General features: G+C 34.8%; 1 protein-coding gene across 1 annotated transcript in view; it reads right to left on the minus strand.

Annotated features, from left to right (window-relative positions):
* Nucleotides 1-599: 599 nt before the first annotated feature.
* The window catches only part of CHST15 (carbohydrate sulfotransferase 15), a 135,239-nt gene continuing 115,346 nt past the window's right edge, over nt 600-20,492 (minus strand). Inside the window, exons 6-8 of the mRNA XM_051981611.1 lie at nt 19,940-20,096; nt 5,642-5,789; nt 600-3,322 (exon numbers count right to left, since the gene is read on the minus strand). Coding sequence (XP_051837571.1) covers nt 3,132-3,322; nt 5,642-5,789; nt 19,940-20,096 — 496 coding nt within the window. The 3' untranslated portion in view covers nt 600-3,131. The remainder of the gene's footprint in view (nt 3,323-5,641; nt 5,790-19,939; nt 20,097-20,492) is intronic.

Below are 20,492 nucleotides of genomic sequence, written 5' to 3' on the forward strand. Positions count from 1 at the left end.
ATATTTTTATAAAGTGCTTACTACTGAGCATGGCACAGAGTAGGTATTTAACAAATCCTTATTGACACATTCATCCATTTCATTTATATATTTACATTGGTGAGAAAAGCATCATCTATATTTTAAATAAACAACAGTGGCATACATTATTTGGATAACACTCATATGTAACCATATTTAATTGTGTTAAGGATTAGCAAAAGTACAGCTTAATTATATGACTAGTTTAACATACCTTATGTAAATCAAGGAGTACAACTGGATACAATCAGGGAAACAACGTTGGAATATCAAGTCATTTTAACACCAGCTCAATGAAAATGCTCTATTTTCACTTTGGTTTTCAATGAGAAGACAAGATATGTTGTCTTGGGTCATAAACTGCCCTTTCTCCTTTCTACAAACTGCCATTCTCCTTTCTAAAAGTACTATACCTTCAGATTAGGGCAGTGTGGGAGGAAGAGGCTTAATTAGGGGAAGGCAGCTGCAAGAATCCTCAAAAAGAAATTAGTCCTTAGGGAAATAATTCCTGAATGATATTATCACCGCAGAAGTGTCAGATGCTCCCCTCCATATAAAAGGACCAATAATAAACCAAATAATATTGAAAACAATACAATTTAATAATACTTCTGTAAGAAGCAGAATTACAATAATACATGTTTGTCACATGCATAGGTGTGCGTCAGAAAAACCCTTGTTATTAACTACAGTTCATGTGGAATAGCAAAATATTACTTAAAACTACACAAATTTATTGGCAGAGAAAGAAATCTATAAAAGGGATGTGTATAGAGTATTGATGTTGTATCAGCAGCAGTACTGAAAGGTATCCACTTTTAAAAAAGCATATACATTTATATATATGCATATGTACACATATATACACACATACACACGATAACACAAATAAAATACACACCTTAACGTGTTATCAGCCTTCAGCATCTTTGTGTTTTGACCAGACTTTTCTCCTAGTCAAGGGTTCTGAGAAGATAGTGTTAATTCTTTCTAAGCCAGTGTAAAAAGCCACAGTTTATTCCATGACAAAAGTGATCTTGGCTATGTGGATATAATTACCTTTATGTATTTATATCTATGTATATCTGTGGGTAGATATACGTATATAGAACTATAGAGATAGATAAATGTGTATGTTGGGCCCAGCACTCAAGTTTTATGCACTGTACTGTGTATCTTTCTATCTATTTGGCAGGAAAAAAAAATCATATTACATTTCACTAGCTGAAGAATAATAAGTAATCATATAAAGGCCCTACTTTCACTGCATACATACATGCAAACTAAGATTTAGTTTAGAAACCTGCCCTTCCTGACTTTGGCATTCATATATAACCATAATTTAAGAGCTTTGGTTCATGGAAACCTTCAACTGGTCTTCAGTGCAAATCCTGAACACTGCTGGAATTTGGCTCTGCCTAACTATTGACTCCAAGCTCTCCATTCTGTTACTCTGATGGCTTCCAAACAATTACTGTGTCTGCAGGTCCATGTCTAAACCAAATTTCCACTTTTCCCTAGAAAAGTCCTCTAAATACAATACTCATACCATCCATGCTTCACATACAAGCATACCTAATAGTTACCCATGCATCTTATTTGTGAGATGGGGTAGAACACATCATAGTTCATGAACTTTGTGAGTACATTTGGCAATATTGCAGTTGATAAAGTAGAAACGACATCAGTCTAAGAGGAATGAAAAAAAAAGAACTGCAGCCAACTGGAACTAAAAAAATCCTGTTTTCCAACTGTCACATACCAAAGTCTCAAAATATAATCTAGCTTTTTCATTTACATCTATTAATTCTCTGAAGTCACTTACCCTTGCATCAATATTTTTAAAAAATCTTCTTGGATAATAAATTGAAATCAAATGGAATTCAGTTATAAAAGAGAAATCAGGCATGAAGCTCATTGAAATATGATGGTCATTTAAACATATTGTCCATTTTATGTATTCAGTAAAGCAAAAATCAACAATCATAACGTAGGAAGTGAAAATCTGTCCCACAGAAGAGAAAACTGCAATTGTTCATTATATATGGCAGAATTGGAAGGGATAACAGAAATCATTTAACCTAATTTAGCTGGAAAGGATCTCAGGGATCATCTAGTCTAACTCTCCCTCATTTAAAATATGAAGAAATTTTTGTGAGTAATAAAGCCAGAATTTGAATCCAGATGTTCTGATCCTAAATTGAGTATAATTTCTGTTCATTTATTTTTTACATATAAAGTAATATAAATTCAATTAAGGGAAGAAAGGAAAGGGATTAAGCATTTATATAGTGCCTTGTGTGTGCCAGGCTTTAGTTTAGTGTACTAAACGCTTTTACAAATATTATCTCATATAATTCTCACAACAACCTCGGGAGGTAGGTGCCATTATTATCCCCATTCTACAGTTGAGGAAAGTGAGGCATATAGCAGTTCACTGACTTGACCATGGTAATGCAGCAAATAAGTGTCTGAGGCCACATTTGAATGCAGGAATTCCTGACTCCAGGCCCAGCATTCTGCTACCAGCTGTATAAAATCCTTAATTAGCCAAGAGTAAAATTGCATGGTTTGGGTTGAGTGAAGACAAAAACTGAAAGAACGCCCCCCCCCCCCCGAAATAAATGACTTTAAATAATTGAAACAGACATGCTTTGGAATTAACAATGAAAATATAATTTTTGTAAAGCCATTGAGATAATCTCCAGCATGCTCTAATTCAACTTCAGAATTTTAACAAAACAGATTTTTAAGCCCCTTGAAGACAAAGATTCCATCATCTTTCAGATGCCTGGCACAGTGTTGGACAAATGGCAGAAGCCTAATAAATACATATAAAATTGTGAGGGTAGAAAAAATAGAATTCCATCATATCAGTCCCTAATTGTTAATAATGAAAGGGTACATTGCAAGGAGTCAATAAGATTATTTGATACCCCAAAGTCTGAAATATTTATAATGAAATATGATTTGCTACACTAAGAGAAGAATGAAAATCCTGGGATAAAGGCCTTTATGCTTAGGATAAAAATCATCGTCCCCAAATAAATATCTTTTGATGAAAAGTAATAAAATCTTCTAGCACAATGTCATAATCCTGAATTCACTCCTTATGTCTGTTTCCAAGAAAAAGCTTCATCAGAAAGCACTTGAGCCAATTTAGTATTGAAAGGCTCATAAAAATCTTGAAGAATCTTTTTTGTAAGTAGAAACATGGGTCCCAGGTTCCGGTCCTCTGGACGTCTTGTATTTGATGCAGGACTCCTGGTAATCAGGGCTTCCTGTTTTTTATTTAAGGGACCTGGGGGGGAAAGGACAAAGGAATTCAGTTAAGACAGGACAGGAACTAAAAGAACTAAAAACAACTTTACTAAAATACTGTTTATTCTTCGTGTTGCTAAGAGAACTGCTCTTTAAAATGTTTTCCAAATGAAGTTATTCCAAGAGCAGTTTGAAGTGGGAGGAGTGAGGGATATAGGATACTGTAAAACACAAATACACAATATATAACACATATGTGCATATGTACACACCTATCCACATGAACAATACTATTGTGCAAATGCATATTCAGATGCACCGAACTGTGCTTTTACAAAAGCATTGGTACAATGGCAAGTTGCTACTCTCCAAGGACATCTAGTCCTGTTTTAATGATTGAACAACAGGTAGTTGGTGCAGTGGATAGAGCACCAGCCCTGAAGTCAGGAGGGCCTAAGTTCAAATCTGATTCAGACACTTAACACGCCCCAAGTGTGTGACCCTGGGCAAGTCACTTTACCCCAATTGCACAACATTCCCTCTGAGGTAAATCTATTTGTTTAAGAATCATTTGACAATTAGCAGTATCTGAATTCTGCCAAGTGCATTTCCTCTCTTGTGATGCTAATGCAATCCATTATTTGGATGGCTCTGTCCCCCAATGCCATTCACTATTTGAGACATTTGTAATTGGGGAGCAGAGAAGAAAGGACTCAAGATTTTTATTCCCTGCCTATCACCACTGAGTGTGTTTCTGCTTTTGACATGAAATTAATAGGAAAGAGTTTGCTTTTCTGATTCTGATTTATCCTTGATCCATCATCACCTGGCAATGGAAAATTCTTCTACTACCTGATTTTAATTTGAGGCAGCCAGGTGGTGTGATGAATAGAGTACTGGACATAGTGTTAGGAACAGATGAGATTGAATCCTGCCTCAGACACTTCCTAATTGTGTGATTTGGGGTAAATCATTTGACTTGTCTCAACTTTTCTCAGTTTCAGCTTCCTCATCTGTAAAATGGAGAAAATAATGGTATCAACCTCATAGGGGTGTTGTGAAGATCATATGCATATATATATAGCAAACCAAAAATAAATTCTATGTAAATATTAACTTGTATTAAGATTATGATCTGTATTGGTTGGTCTAGTGGTTTACATTGCCCTAGCTCATCAGTAATGACTGATTATCTCTATTTCACTTCGACTCTGCAAGTTTAGCCAATGACAACTGAATCCAAAGACCACAAGGTGGGATAGAGGAGAGGGAACTCTGTGACTCCATGTGCAATGGAATGTACAAGGTTAGTTTTATATCTTTGCTAGGCTTTCTATAGATGCTAATGATATCATACATGAAAATACCATTATAAATATTAAAGAGTAATTCATAAACATTATTGTATTCCTTTGGTTTCATGAGTAGCAAAGTCAAACAATTTCCAAAGGGAGAGAAAAGAAAGCATGGGAAGGCATCATTTCTCTCCTTAACCACTTAGCTGAAATCCAACATCATCAAGTCTGACTAGAGTTTTGGAAGAGAGAAAACTATGGACAGGATCCCCTACAATATTTAGGGGGTGTGGAGCACCAGGATTTTCCAGTAGGCCATGTAACAAAACCACTTACAAAGGGGTAAATTTCTAATTTTTTTCTAAAAATTTCAGGTGATATATGAGAGAAATTGACTGACATAATAGGGATAATCCAATCCTAGCTTTAGGGGGAAACCTTCCATGACATTTTTTTTTTGAGTTGCATACAATAGGTCCACTTATTTCCAACAATAGTCAATCAACCAAATTCTAACATAACAAAAGAAGTCAGCTAAATTCTTAGGATAGATTGTCCTATAAAAATTGATTCTTATTGGCCTGGAGGAAACGCTTTAAAAAAAAAAAATCAAGAAATTATTCAATATTAAATTCTCTCAATCAACAATTCACATAAAGGTGTCCTTTCTTAATTATAATCAGTATCATATTTTTTAACAGTGAAGTAAGTCTCCCTTATTATTGCAAATTTTAATTCTACTCACCCAAGGTCAATATAGATTTCAGTTTAGCTATGCTCAAAAATGGCTCATGGATTTGAACAAAGGAATTAAGTGGTCTCATGTAAAATAGATAGCCAAAGTGTGTGTGTGTGTGTGGGGGGGGGGGGGGGGGGGGGGAGAGAAGGTCATGAGGCATCTGAGTGATACTTTTGATTAACCCAGTCTTAATGGACTTGTACCTCAGTTCACTTTCTAGGATCATACTGTCCTGGATGTTATCCTTAACCACTGGAGTTACTCTTTATTCTAACTTGCTTTAAGACTTTAACAAAATAAAGAATTCACACAATCTTTTTCATACCTAAATTCAGAAACTGGAAAACTTTGTTCATGGTATACTTGACGTTGGAGGCATGATCTTCAAGACGAAGAATGAGGATCTGTTCTTTGTCAAAAACAGTGAGCCAGTCTAAGAGATAAACAACATACAGGCCAATCTGCAGCCTTACCTAAAGACAAAAACAGGGAAAAACAATTTGAAATAATTTCAACAATTCCTCAAGATATTACAGGATATTTTCTGGAGAATAAAAAATAAAGCCGTTATCCACTGAGGTAATCATATATATTAAATTGTTTTTCTTTCATTTTCTTCTTTAGATACCTCCTGTACCCACCCTGGATATTTAAGTAGTGGGCATCATGAATATAAAACACCTAAATCACTAATTTTTTTTTCAAACTTTCAGCAAAATGATCAGTATTGTGTGTGTGCATTACTATAAAGAGGGTGTCTTAAAAGTCTTATTGCAGTTTTAAAGTTTAATAGCTTTGGGGACATCCTGTACATTGTTCTGTATATTAAAAAAAGAATTATCCCTACCCTCAATGAGTTTATATGCTAGGGGTAAGAAGCTAAGAGATAAATACACACCAACATAAAATGTTTTCACATTGCTATTGTTTTTCAACCTCATTATTTATCTTAAAGTCTCAATACCTCTATGTAAGAGGATGGAAGAATGGGAATTAAAGGAGATAAACAGTTTCTCAAAATTCATTAACTTCTCTCCGACCCACATATTGTTACCTTATTAACAGCTTCATAAAAAAAGACCTCAAGCTGGTTTATAAGCTAAAAAGGAAAAGTGTGTATATTGAACTCAGAAATATTATACTGAATCTGAAAAGGCTATTACAAGGACTTTTCATGCATTTGTAAATTTTAAGTTACTGACTTTGGAAATCTTTTCCTTTTCCTCTATCGAATTAATTTCCTTTTCCCAAAACAAAAGTTAATGATAGGATAGTTACATGATAAAGTCTAATCGTATTCACAGAGCTGTTTTAGTGGAGAAGATGCTCTGGAAAGAGCCAAAAGCTAAGAGTCATCAAAATTGGATTCTAGACCTCAATCTGACTCATCAGTTGCACAAATCACTAGATTTCCTAGAGATTTCCCATCTCTATTTATGGAACTACCATTTTCCCAGTTACCCAAGCTAAAAATCTGCATTTTTGCCTTTTCTTTTTCCACCATACTCATCCACATTCAATCAGATGTCAGTTCCTATTATTTTGATTTAAGTCAATCTAAAAAAATTATTATTGGTGTCTATAACACACAAGGCTTAGAGACAGGAAGATCTGGGGGTAAACTCTTGCGCCTCTATCCCATACTGGCTTTCTGATATTGATCAAATAATTTTACTTCTTAGTTCCCTGGCAACTCAGGATTACAAATTACTGAGAGACCTTCTTTGGTAGAGTGAGCTTTCCTCACCAAGGAGTCTTTTATTCTAATGAAGTTAAGGTCCAGAGAAAAAAAAATAAAACAAAATAAAGCAAAATAAATAAAACCAATGTGAAGAACACTATGTCTAATACCGAACAAAGATTAGAAATGGCACAGTTCTGCCATCAAAGAATTTATAACCTAGTGAATGGTAGGGAAGATCCATCATGAACTCCAGTAAGAAAGATACAAGGAAAAATGTAATAGGAGAAACCTGAGATCCACCCCAAATACTATGATAAATTTGAGGAGAAAGAAATCACTTTTATATAGCAAAATTCAGGCAGAATTCACGGAATGAGTTGCTGGAGTAGAGATCTATTTCAAGGTGGAAATTATTAACAGTGAAGGGGGAAATCAGAGGAATAAGAAAAAGAAATAATCCACTTGCATTAGAAGCAGATTTTGCAATATCTTAATTGCTAGGGTCATAAATATGTTTTATCCAATAGATATTGGAGAAACCTATAAAGATTTTAAAGTAGAGTAGCAATAAGACAATAGAAGTACAGGAGGAAGAAGACAGTTAACTGTGTGGAAGACTGGAGGGAAACCTGTGATGAAGAAAAATTAAAAGTCTATTAGAATGATCTGGGTAAGACCAAATAAAATGAACTATACTGGTGACAATATGAATGAAGAGGAAGATGTAGGTGCACCAGTTATTGTGAAAGTAGAAATAAGACTTTACAATCAGATGTATAAGTGTAAGGTCTTGAATGGAGAAGTCAGCAATTAATCTAAGGTTGGAAAGACGACTGCCATTCTGAGAAGTATAGAAGTAGGAAGAAGGGAAGTAGGTTTTGGGGAGCAGATATCAAGTTCAATTGAAAACTTTTTATGTTTGAGGTGCTAGATAGTCATTCAGGTAAAGTTCTTTAAGAGACATTTGAAAATATGAAACCAGAGCTCTGGGAATGGATAGATTTAGGAATTTTCTATGTATAAAAGCTGGAAATCCTCAAATCCAACCTTTATCTACCTTCTAGTTCATCATTACTCTTCAGCTAGACAATCATACAGTCGTCTAACATCTTTCTTTCCTTCTCTCTCCCATCTCTACTCTAGCTTTCATTCTATCACTAAAGCAATCTTCCAAATCATGGATCATGAATTGATATGGATAGGGAATAATCCCCTTTTTTGTCATATATTACAAGTCTGTCAAAAAAAAAGGCCTTATATATACTGAAATATTCATAGAACCATATTTTGTAACAGCAACAAAGTAGAAGCTGTGGGTGCTGTGTTCATCAACTAGGAAATATCAACCATTACAAATTTTGATTCATGAAGGTAACTGAATATTTGAATACTGTAAGAAATGACAAATATAAGGAATTTAGAGAAACACATTAACTGATAAAGAGCACAGAAAAACAGAACAAAGAAAGCAATGGAAACAACAATAATGTAAATGAAAACAACATTTAACACCTGAATTCTGATTAAATGTAATGGCATACTTCTTTTTTCTCTCTTAACAGAAAAGTGTGTGTGTGTGTGTGTGTGTGTGTGTGTGTGTGTGTATGTGTGTGTGTGTGTGTGTGTGTGTGTGTGTGTGTATTTAAGGAGTGTTGAGAAGAAATGACTGACTTTAAAATGAAAGGCATCGATCAAATTTCAAACAATCAATAAATAAGCATTGACTAAATATGTATATTCCAGGCCTTGTGCTAAGCTATAGACATAAAATATATAAAGATAACTATAATATATACACCTATAAATATATATAGAGAAAGAAAGGAAGAAAAGAAGGAAGGAAGAAAGGAAGGAAGGGAAGGTGGGAGGAAGGAAGAAAGGAAGGAAGGAAGAAAGAAGGAAGGGAAGAAAGGAAGAGAGGAGAGGAGGGAGGGAGGGAAGAAGAGAAAGAGGCAGGGAGGAAGAAAGGAAAGAGGGAGGAAGGAAACAAAGGAAAAAGGGAAGAAGGAAGGAAAGAAGGAAGGAGAGAGAGGAAGAAAGGAAGAGAGGAAAGTAGGGAGGGAGACAGAGACAGAGATAGAAACACATAGAGCAGAATCTTTTGAGAGGAAGGCACTAGAAGCTGTGAGAGACCAGGAAAGGCCTCATAAAAGACTACATTTAAGAAAGTCTTGACTGAAACCAGAGATTGTAAGAAGTCCTGGTGAGAGAAGATAGCACTCTGGACATGGTTGATATTAGTAAAAAGCTATGGATAGGATGGGCTGAGTGTGAGGGGTAACAGCAAATTGGACAGTATGAACAGACCATAGAATGGAGTGTATGGAGGGGAAAAGGGGAAATAGGGAAGAAAGCAGAAAAAGTAGGAAGGAGTTGAGCTATGAAGGGCTTTAAATGACAAAAAAATTGACATTTTCAACACAATTAAATTTAACAAACAGCCTTTAAATGCTTCCTTTGTATAGAACAATGGCTCTGAAGGAGGAGGAAGATAAAACCTAATTCCTGCACTCCCGGAAATGAGGAGTTAAGAGAAGTAATCAGAACACACAATAATAATTCCTTGTTCAGACCTATGCTTGGTAGATATGTGGAGAATGGTTTAGAACAGAGCAAGGCCTCGGTGAGGAAACTAATGCCAGTCCAGACTAGGGAGGAGAAGGGTCAGAACCTGGATTGCAACTATCTGAATTAAGAGAAGGGGAATTATATGAAATATTGTAGAGATATGACAAGATTTGGCAATTAACTGGATGATGCATGAGCAGAAGACAAGGAATTTGTAGAAAATTTAATATAGAAAAACAGAGTCAATAAATGGTCTCTTTCAATGGTTAGTAGTTAGCAGTGTCTGAAATCAGCCAGCAGAATTTTATATAGTATTGCTCAAATGATAATAATAGTTAACATTTAATAGCACCTACTATGTGTGAGGACACAATGCTTTACAATTATTATCTCACCTAATCCTCACAAACACCTGCAAGAAAAGTGCTATTATTGTCTCCATTTTTATGGATGAGGTGAAATGACTCGCCACATATCTAGCATGTGACTGAGACTGGTTTTGAACTCAGTTCTATCTTACTCCCAAGCTTAGTGCTCTGTCCCCTGGTTACCTCTCTCCTTAGGTAGACAGCAGCTAGAGAAACCCTATTGTGTTTAACTACAACATATCTTCACTCTCTACACTGCACACCAAAGGGATAGGGTTCTAAATGCAAAGGTCTGCTCAAATTGGTTCACTGAAGCCTCCATCCAGATCAAGCCAGTGATGATGAAATGACCCTAGAGAGAAAAACATTTCAAAGATATTTCCAGGACTCTTTCCTGCTGCTGGAAATGTGAGATCACTTATTTTAGCTCTGTCACCTTTAATAAAAGTTATTTTTGCTTTCATATTGTGGCTCATCCCCTTGATGCTTCCACAATTTAAACCCAAGCCTTCCATAGGTGACAACAAGTACAATCATCTCTCTCCTGACAAGTTAAAATTTTTAGCAGTTCTGCCTCAACCGAGGATAAAATATGAACTCTTTATTCTGACTCTTTAAAAAAGTCTTTTTTCACATTATGCGCTCTCTCTCTCTCTCTCTCTCTCTCTCTCTCTCTCTCTCTCTCTCTCTCTCTTAACATAATTCAATTCCAAGCAAAATTAACTATTTACTATAATTCCACTCTCTGGCATCCATGCTCTCTGTCTCTTTAGAATTCCCAATTCTAGCAGTTTACTCTAGACTTCCTAAGGCCCAATGTAATTAAAGCAATGCAAGGACTATAAAAGAGAATAAATCTGAAAGGGCTAAAGTGGAGAAGATAAAAGGGGGGAAATGGTGCTATACCCTATCATGAATAGTTTTGCTCAGGTGCCCCTAGCATCTTAAAGCAATAACCCCCCACCCTGAACCAGCTATCCTCCCCTCCTCTGAGCAACCTACTCCTTCCAAGCTCTCCTCACTATTTCATCTACTCTTTAATATAACTTTCCCATTGACCTTGGAACTATCAACTCAGGCAACAGTCATTAGTTCATTTTGCCCACCAAAGGCAAGACATTCAAGGTTTCCTAGTGACATATTTTCTCTCACTTTCAGTTTTATTATAGACTAAGAAAATAATTAAAATGGACCTGGGGGGGGAAATGTCCAAGATGAGCTACTGCCATATCTTCTAATACGTTTGCCTCCAGTAGATTCAACACAATTAGATTTAATAAACACCGGTTAAATGCCTCCTTTGTATAGAACAATGACTCTGAACAGGAAGATAAAACCTAATTCCTGTACTCATTGAAGTGAGTGAGGGATTAAGAGAAGCAATCAGTTCACAAAAGATACTCTCACTGCACAGGGTGCACAATGCCCACACAACATCAGTGAAGGAAAAGAAGAATGGAAAAAAAAATAAAAGAAAATTAAGTCTGTGATATTTTTAAAGTAGGAAACTTGAGGTTACTTTCTCAGCTATTTGGAGGATTTCCTAGAATAATGAGAAGTTAAGTGATCTGCCCAGGATCACAAAACCAGGATAAATTCAAGAAGTTCCATGAACCCATCTAAACCTTGAATCCTGACCCTGAAGCCAGCTCTCTTTATCCAAATGTTATGCTGTCTAAGAGGGAAATGCCTTTTAAAAAAAAATAACTCCCATTAATATACAGCACTTTACAAACTACAAAGCACTTTCTTCACAATAATTCTATGTGAGATGCAGTAGAAATATTTCCCCTTGTAGATGAGAAGACTAGGCTTCAAAGGTGTGAAATAACTGGCACAGAGTCACAGAGCTAAAAGAATGAATGCCAGGATTTGCACTTGGTTCTTCTGGCAGCCTATGAGTGTTCTTTTATTACAAGATAAAAAAAGAATGACATGTTCCTGAGGTTACTATTTTCCACAAAATCTACTTTTCAAATGATCCGAATTTTGAAAAAAACTTGTCCTATTTTTTACATATTGCACATCATTGTCTAAAATGAATACTTATAGCAGCTGAGAGCTTTAAAAAAGTGCTAAGAGTAATTAAAACATTCAATTCTGTCATGAGTAATTTTATAACTTTCATTCTAATTGTTTAGATGCTTTCTTCTCATTAATATACCTTTATTTTTTAAAAAGACCCTTATTTTGGGGATCCCTTTTATAAGCGTAACTTGGAAAGTGAGACAAACCATGAAAAAACTCTGTGAGGAAACCTGAATTTGATTCTTCTGTGTGATCCTGAGCAAGTTATTTCACTACTGCCTGGCTTGCCTCAGTTTCCTCATTTGTTAAATGATGGGTTTTCCTGTATATCTGAGAATGTCAGAAGGTCACTTGGCTGGGAAATTTTTTGCCAAACAATTTGAAGAGAGAAGGCAGATAACATTTGCAGTCTATTTATTTGGCCCTATAGGGATTTACTTTAACTATGATAATGGAAGTTAGTAAGATCAAATGAGATAATATTTGTAAAGTACTTAGAGATTTAATGAATGTTTGTTCCATTTCCCTTCTCCGTTTCCCTTCTTTAAAAAATTGCAAATTTAAAGTGAAGTAAAGTGCATGATAGTAAATAAGATACTTATTTACATAAGTTTCATAGAAAGAAATATATACTATGAAGCTAGTCAAATAAATTAGTATTCTATTCAAGATCACATATGTCATTCCCATTATTTCTCATCTCGAAGCTTTTGCTCACCCTCTTCTCCCTAAAAATTCCCTCCTTCCTCTCTGAATTTATCCAGGTCTCATGCTTTGTCTGCTAAAATCCATTTCATTTTGTAAAGTCTTTCCTAGCACACATTGCATCAGCTTTTAGTTTCTACTTTTCAAATTGGTGAAAGAACTGAAAAAGCCTAAAAAACCTGAGCTGCTACTAGCTAATTATTATAACAATATTATTATCTAAAACACTATATATTAGAATAGCTAGCATATATATGTATATATACAGAGAGAGAGAGAGAGAGAGAGAGAGAGAGAGAGAGTTAGTTTGTGGTTTACAAAGAACTTTACATGTTAATTCATTTGACCTTCATAATTTTGGGAGGTGGATGCTTTTTTTTAATATCCATTTTTACAAAGGAGGAAACTGAGCTAGTAAATGTCTAAGAGTAAATTTGAATTCAGGCCTTCCTGATGATAGATCCAGTGCTTTACCTATTGTACCACTGAAATGCTAGGTTCTATCTTCCTCACTAATTAATTTTGTGTTCTTGTGTAAGTCATCATGATGTAGTAGAAAGAGTGCTGAATTTAGAAGGATGTCCTTGAAGTCGCAGGGACTGAGATCATAATCCAGATCTTGCTACTCATTGTGCCACTGCATATTTGGGCATAGCAATAACCTCATTAATTTTCAGTTTCCTCATCTGTAAAATCAGAGGGCTAGCCTATAGGTCATTTCAGTTGTGTCCATGTCACCATTTGGGATTATCTTGGCAGAAATACTGGAGTGGTTTGCCATTTTTTTTTTCTCCAGCTCATTATTACAGATGAGGAAACTAAGTTAAGCAGTGGTAAGTGACCTGCCCAGGATCTCATGGCTAAAAAGTGTCTGAGGCTAGATTTGAACTCAGGAAGATTATTCTCAAGCACTCTTTCCACTGCATCACTTAGCTGCCTTTAAATCTGGATTATAGGTGCCAAAAATTTTTTGAGTATCTTTCTGGACTAGATTAAAATGTTATTGGGATGTATTTGATAAATAAAAATAAAACAAAACATAGTTAACACCACATCTTAAAACTAAGTCAATATACGGCCCACAGGGATCTTTATTATAGATCCATGGCTTCCCTTTCTACTTTAGTATGACATCATTGATCCAGATTTCCTGACACTTTTTCCAATTCTAGATCTTTGACCCTATGCTCTCTCCTTTGTTTCCTCACTGACAAAATGTAATAATACCTGCCATAGCCAGGTTTGTTTAGAGGCTCAAAAAACATCAAGTGCTAAGAAAATTTTAAAAAACGACAAATTGCCACATATATTTAAGATATTCCTTCATATCCTGGCCCCCTTCTTTCAAATCTTCATACTCACTCCCATGTACTCAACTGCCCAGTGACACTGATCTCCTTACTGGTCCTTACACAAGATTTTAGCTTGCTGAATGACCAATTACTATTCTGATTTCATGCACTTTAGTTCTGCCTTCTCAGTTAGACTGCAAACTTCTTAAAGAGAAAGATCATCTCCTACTATGTCTCAGATCACTCTCGTCTCTTTTGAGCTCAGTGGAGGAGTGGATACAGTTTATACAGGGCTTCCTAGAGGAGATACCGCAGAATAAAGAATTCATTACCAATAAGCAGATAGCCTCTGGATGCTAAGTCATCAATCTTTTAATGAGAGTATTTGAGGAGTGCAAATGAAGGGAATAAGTTTCTGAACAGAGAGCCCCCCACTATTTTATCCTTTGATTAGCTGCTATATCTACCAGCAAATCCCTAAGCCAGAGCTGGATAACTCTCTCAGGTCAATTTCAACATAATTAAAACATTGTTTAAGATTTTTCTATCTTAGTATAGTTAAAATAACTAACCTCACTTGTTTTCAGGGCAATAGCTTGCTTTCAATTATTTAAAATTCATGGAACCATCACAGATGTGATGATTTCCCTCAAAACTTCAAGACTAAGTACACTGCCAACAAGGTTAGAACTAAATTAATTTGATCATGCTCTACTGACTGGATGCAAAGAAATCCAATGACTCAAGAGAAGTCCTGGATTGTGATTTAGAGAGAGGGATTCAAATCCCAATACTGTTCTACACAAACCTGGGTGATCTTTTGTAAAATCAATTAACTTGAAAAGGTCACTTTTAACTCTAATCCTCTAAACTCCATTTCTTGAAAATTTCTTTTAAAAAAATTTTAAAAACCGTTTTTTATTTTTTCCAAGATTTTTCCCTTTTGCTCTGATTTTTCTCTCCCAACATGATTCATAAAGTAATGTACTCTTAAAAAATACATTCTACAGATGAAAAAAATGCTCTAAATCACTATTGATTAGAGAAATGCAAATTAAAATAACTCTGGAATACCACCTCACATCTCTCAGATTGGTTAAGGTGATCGGAAAAGGTAATGATAAATGTTGGAGGGCATGTGGGAAAACTGGGACACTAATACATTGCTGGTAGAGTTGTGAACTGATCTAACCATTCTGCAGAGGAATTTGGAACTGTGACCAAAGAGCTATTAAATTGTGCATACCCTTTGACTCAGCAGTGTCATTACTGGGTCTATATCCCAAGGAAATCATAAAGGAAGGAAAAGGATCCATATGGGCAAAAAATGTTTGTAGCAGCTCTTTTTGTGGTAGCAAAGAATTGGAAAAAGAGTGATTGATCAGTTGGGGAATGGCTGAACAAGCTGAGGTATATGAAGATAATGGAATATTATTGCTCTATGAAAAATGATGAACAAGCTGTTTAGAAAGGCCTAGAAAGAGTTGTATGAACTGATGCTGAGTGAAACAAGCAGAACCAGAAATACACAGTACACAATCACAGCAAGAATGTGTGATCAACTATGACAGGTTTGGTTTTTCTCAATGATTAAAAGCAATCCCAATAGAATCTGGACAAAACATGCCATATGCATCTAGGAAAAGAACTAAGGAAACTGAATGTAAATCAACACATACTATGTTCACTTTTCTTTTTTTTTATCTTTTCCATTTTTCCCTTTTGCTCTGACTTTTCTCTCCTAACATGATTCATAAAAGCAATGTGTTAAAAATAAATTTTAAAAAATGAATGTGCATGTATAACTAAAAAGTTTTTCACTCATAACTGGGAAAAGCAAAACTTTTAAAAATTCTATAAAAAGTATAAAGGTTGAAGTTTTGGTCTATAGTGCTTCTGATGGGGGGAGGAATTCAACTTATCTATTTCTCTTCCTAATACTTGCCAGATTCTAATCATGAACCTTTAGATCCTAAAAATAGACTCAAAAATACGATTGTCCTTTTGATTCTACAGACTGTGGTCATGTATTGGGAAATGAAGAGTTTTGTGATTTCTTAACTCATGGAACTTCTATAATGTCCTCTGAAAACCATTTAATAAATACTTCATTATTCTATATGAGTTTCAGTCCCACACCAAGAAAGCACTCTGGTCAATAAATGATGTCATCTTTTACAAAAGATTTATAGGTTGACATATTTATATGACCATGGGTAAAGGGATAATGAAGCCTTGGGAAATGTTTTGGTGGGTTGTGGGGTGTGTGGATTATTGATTACTGTTGAGTTTCCTTGTTGTTCTTGCTAAGACACCAACACAACTGCTGAAAATATTCCCAGATATGTCTCATGGCATGTTACCAACTCAGAAAAGCATAGCTCTTTGGGTTTTAAAGTAACTGGATTTCATACAGTTTTTCAGTTAAAAAAAAGGTTTTTTCTCATTTGGCTGTCAGTGAGGAAAGGAACAGAGAACAATTCTTTAAGCCAAACCCATGCCTTCCCCCACACAGCTCAGGCTATTGTTATCAAACAATAGGAGTTTCCTGGATTTTTGTATGATTTCCATACTTTAAACCCATTCTGTAAAGAGTAATAAGTTATTTGAACAGGTTCTGTTCAAAGATCATCCTCTACAAGAAGACTTTCCTGATGTTCCCTCTGATGACCATGCCAGTTGTTACTGCTTTGAATTTGTTTGATAAAAACACACACACACACACACACACACACACACACACACACACACTTTTGTGTGTCTACCTACCTCTCTCTCTCAATTTATATATATGACATAGCATGCAATGTATATATCTCAATATCTATTTCTCTCTAATTATGCATGTACAGCATATATAATATATAGTACTGCATATAATGTATGTCTTTATATTTCTCTTTAGATATATATGTGAATGCACATATAATATAGAATAACTTAATGATAGCTTTCTGATCTCTGTTAGCAATATGTAAGTCATTCCCCTGTGGGGCAGAAGTCAATCACTGGTCTTGGAAATAGAAGTATATGCTTTAGTGCAATGAGAAGTTAAAACTCTGAAAGAGGCAGAGGTCAAGAAGAAACTTAGTTATTCCTAATAAAAAGAAGTATCTTATATGCACCAGAGTACCTAGGACTGTGGTATGTGATCTTTTAACTAAGATACTTTTCTATAAATTATTCAAATGTAAAAGTTCATATGTGAAAATCTAAAGAATTAAATTCTGATTCTTTGGGTGTTAGGTTATCTTTTAGTTACTAATATGAGCCGTATTTTTAGTTATATGGTTAAATGACATAATAGAAACAATTTTTTAAAAATTGAAGGAGTTTGATTTCCAAAGTTATTGAACCGAGCTGAGCCAACAGAACAATTTCTATCAGAGGACTATACCAAATTGTCCTTGTCACTGTAACCACTATGACATTTATTTTGTTGGCTTTGAACCTTTGCACTAGATGTTCCCTATGTCCATTACATTTTCTCTCCTCACCACTTAACATCTTAAGTTTCTTCCAAGGTTCTGTTCAAAGATCATCTTCTACAAGAAGACTTTCCTGATGTTCCCTCTGATGACCATGCCAGTTGTTACTGCTTTGAATTTGTTTGATAAAAACACACACACACACACACACACACACACACACACACACTTTTGTGTGTCTATCTACCTCTCTCAATTTATATATATGACATAGCATGCAATGTATATATCTCAATATCTATTTCTCTCTAATTATGCATGTACAGCATATATACTATATAGTACTGCATATAATGTATGTCTTTATATTTCTCTTTAGATATATATGTGAATGCACATATAATATAGAATATAGCATATAGTATATGCATATATATACACATATATATAGACATGTATGTCTAGTAGAGAATAAAGTATATGTATATGAGAGGTATCTATATGTATATATATTTATGTATATGTGATATATAGTATAACATATATACATATAGAGTTTTCTCTGACAGAATGTAAGCTCTTTAAGGACAAGAAATTATTTTACAACATTACATATTTATTGTTATATACTTGAGTGCCTGGAATACAGCAGGGCTTTAATAAATGCTTGCTGATTAACTTACTGATTTATTTTTGCCTAGAGCTACAGAAACCAAGCATTCCCAAGTCCTTTTATCCCACATTTTTATTTTCTTCAAAGAATCCTTTCTTAATTCTCCTGTTGGCAGAGACCTCTTCTCCACATCCTCTTTGTTCTTCTAGTACATCACTCATAAGATCATTTTCAATCTCACAAAACAATATGAAATTGTGCCCTATTCCTCTAATAAAATGTGACCTGTGAAGAAAAAGGACATTGTACTTCCCATCTCTATATTGTTATCCATGCTTAGATTGCACTCCCTGCTCATCTTTATTTTTTTGGTATTCTTTATTTTTTTTAAAGCTCAGCTCAAGTATTATTTTCTGCGTAAGGCTTTCCTGATTCCCAGCTTCTTGCGTCTCTCCCCAATTATTTTTCATTCATTAATTTTTCCTTTTTTTAAAATATACTTTCACATGTCTGTGTTGTCTTGCTGAGAGAATTTGAGCTCTTGAAGAAAAGGTTTTTTTTTTCTCCTTTAAAACTATAGCCCATAGCACAGTGCCTGCATGTAACAAGCTCTTCATAACACCATTATTAAGAAATTGATTCTTCCTCTTTTATCTCCACATTCTCCAAGCATGACTCACACAAAGCTGGAACCCTATATATGTTCATGGAATAAGTCAATGGATAAATGAAAGAATGATTTTTTTGACTGGATTCTATTCTGTCCCAGGAGAGTCCTTGTCTTCTCCCAGCAAACTGGTACTTACTCATACTTCACTGAGGTCTCTTGTGGTTCATATTCTTATTGTAGTGAGATTTTAAAGTTACATTTTGGAATCACTAAGATTAATAAGAGAGATAATAACAGCTTGCCAGTTATGGAGTAGCTTATCATTCAAGAAGCATTTTTTGTATATTATCTCATTTGATACTTAACATCAACCTTGGGAGGTGAATGCTGTCACTTTTTACATCCCATTTTACAGAGAAGAAAACTGAATCTAACAAAGATTAATTGTCTTGCCCAAAGCTATGAAATGTCTGAGATAGGATTTGAACTCAAGTCTTCCCAATCTTCTCTACTCTGCTACCTAATTGCCTTTACTTTATCACTTAACTGCTTCTACTTCATGGTCTGCAATCTTGTTTAAAAAGCATTCCAACAATTTAAAAACTCAGCATAATGTTCAGCTCACAGTAAGGGCTTAATAAATGCTTGTTAACTTGGAGTAGAAAATTGTATGAACTGAGAAAAGTATTCTGGAAATAGGAAAATATCATGCAATGAGGTAATCCACTCCTAATTTAAATGCTCTCAACTCATAAAAGAAAAATAGCAAAAATTACTTTCTTTGTATTAAAAAACAGAAAGGTCCTCATGAATTTAGATGAGAAATATAAAATTGATCACCAGATGACATATTCTGTTTGACAGTCATTCATGTAAAACATTGGTGGTTACTGGTATGCAATTTAAAACAAAGCAAAATATTTTAAAATTTAACAATAATTTCCACAAATAGAATGTCCATTCATAAGGTAATTTCCAGGTTGGATATTCTTGTCAATATGGAATTTTGGATGAAGTTGCAATAAAAGGAACACACCCAATGGTAATGTTTAAAAAAAAAATGTGTACTCATTCTCTTGCCAGGCAAGAAGTTGTGGCTTATGGTAGATCATCTACAGGGAACAAAGTGATAAAAATGCTGGTTTTCACTGGCCTGTATATCTGTTCTAATGTTATCTACCTCTCAAAGGACCCTTTGAACAGTATTTGCACATTAAAACACTTCCTCCTCTTTATATGCTAAAATTCTGAGCCACATTTCCACTTAGATAATAACAGCAAAATAGCTCATTATTGAAAGAAGGCAAAGGATTTTGTGAATACATACAGGCATCGCATTATTCAGGGTGTTATTGTAGACACAGGCTCGCAATGAATAATCCAACATGCAATTTTCAAACAGCTGCAGAGATTCTGCCACTTTTTCATGGAAATCTTCAGCAGATTTATTGGAACTTGCAAAGTAGAGATAATCTGAATATAACCTGTAAATGAAATACAGATGTATATTTTATTGTATGTGAATGCAGAAGAGCTCAACTTCCTTGATGAAGGAAATCAATGTCCAAATTACATTACTTATTATTGTTCATTAAAATGCTATTTATCCTTTGGTATTATGTCTCTTCTGTTTACTCATTTGTCACTCCCAGTCTTTTCATGACCAATGCTCAGGACTTCCAGATTCCTCTTACAATACTGACAACCTCATGTGAATTTTTAATCTTCATTAGAATATTTAATCCATCTATATTAATCTGGAACATAGGCTCTGAAAACATAAATTTTCTTGCAATTTCCAAGAAGCTTCACATGGCTTTGTTTTCAAACCATTGACCAAAAATGGCATCAAATTTTGGAAATTGGCCAATTGCAGGGTA

The sequence above is a fragment of the Antechinus flavipes genome, chromosome 2 (genome assembly GCF_016432865.1).
Source record: "Antechinus flavipes isolate AdamAnt ecotype Samford, QLD, Australia chromosome 2, AdamAnt_v2, whole genome shotgun sequence".
Lineage (NCBI taxonomy): Eukaryota > Metazoa > Chordata > Mammalia > Dasyuromorphia > Dasyuridae > Antechinus > Antechinus flavipes.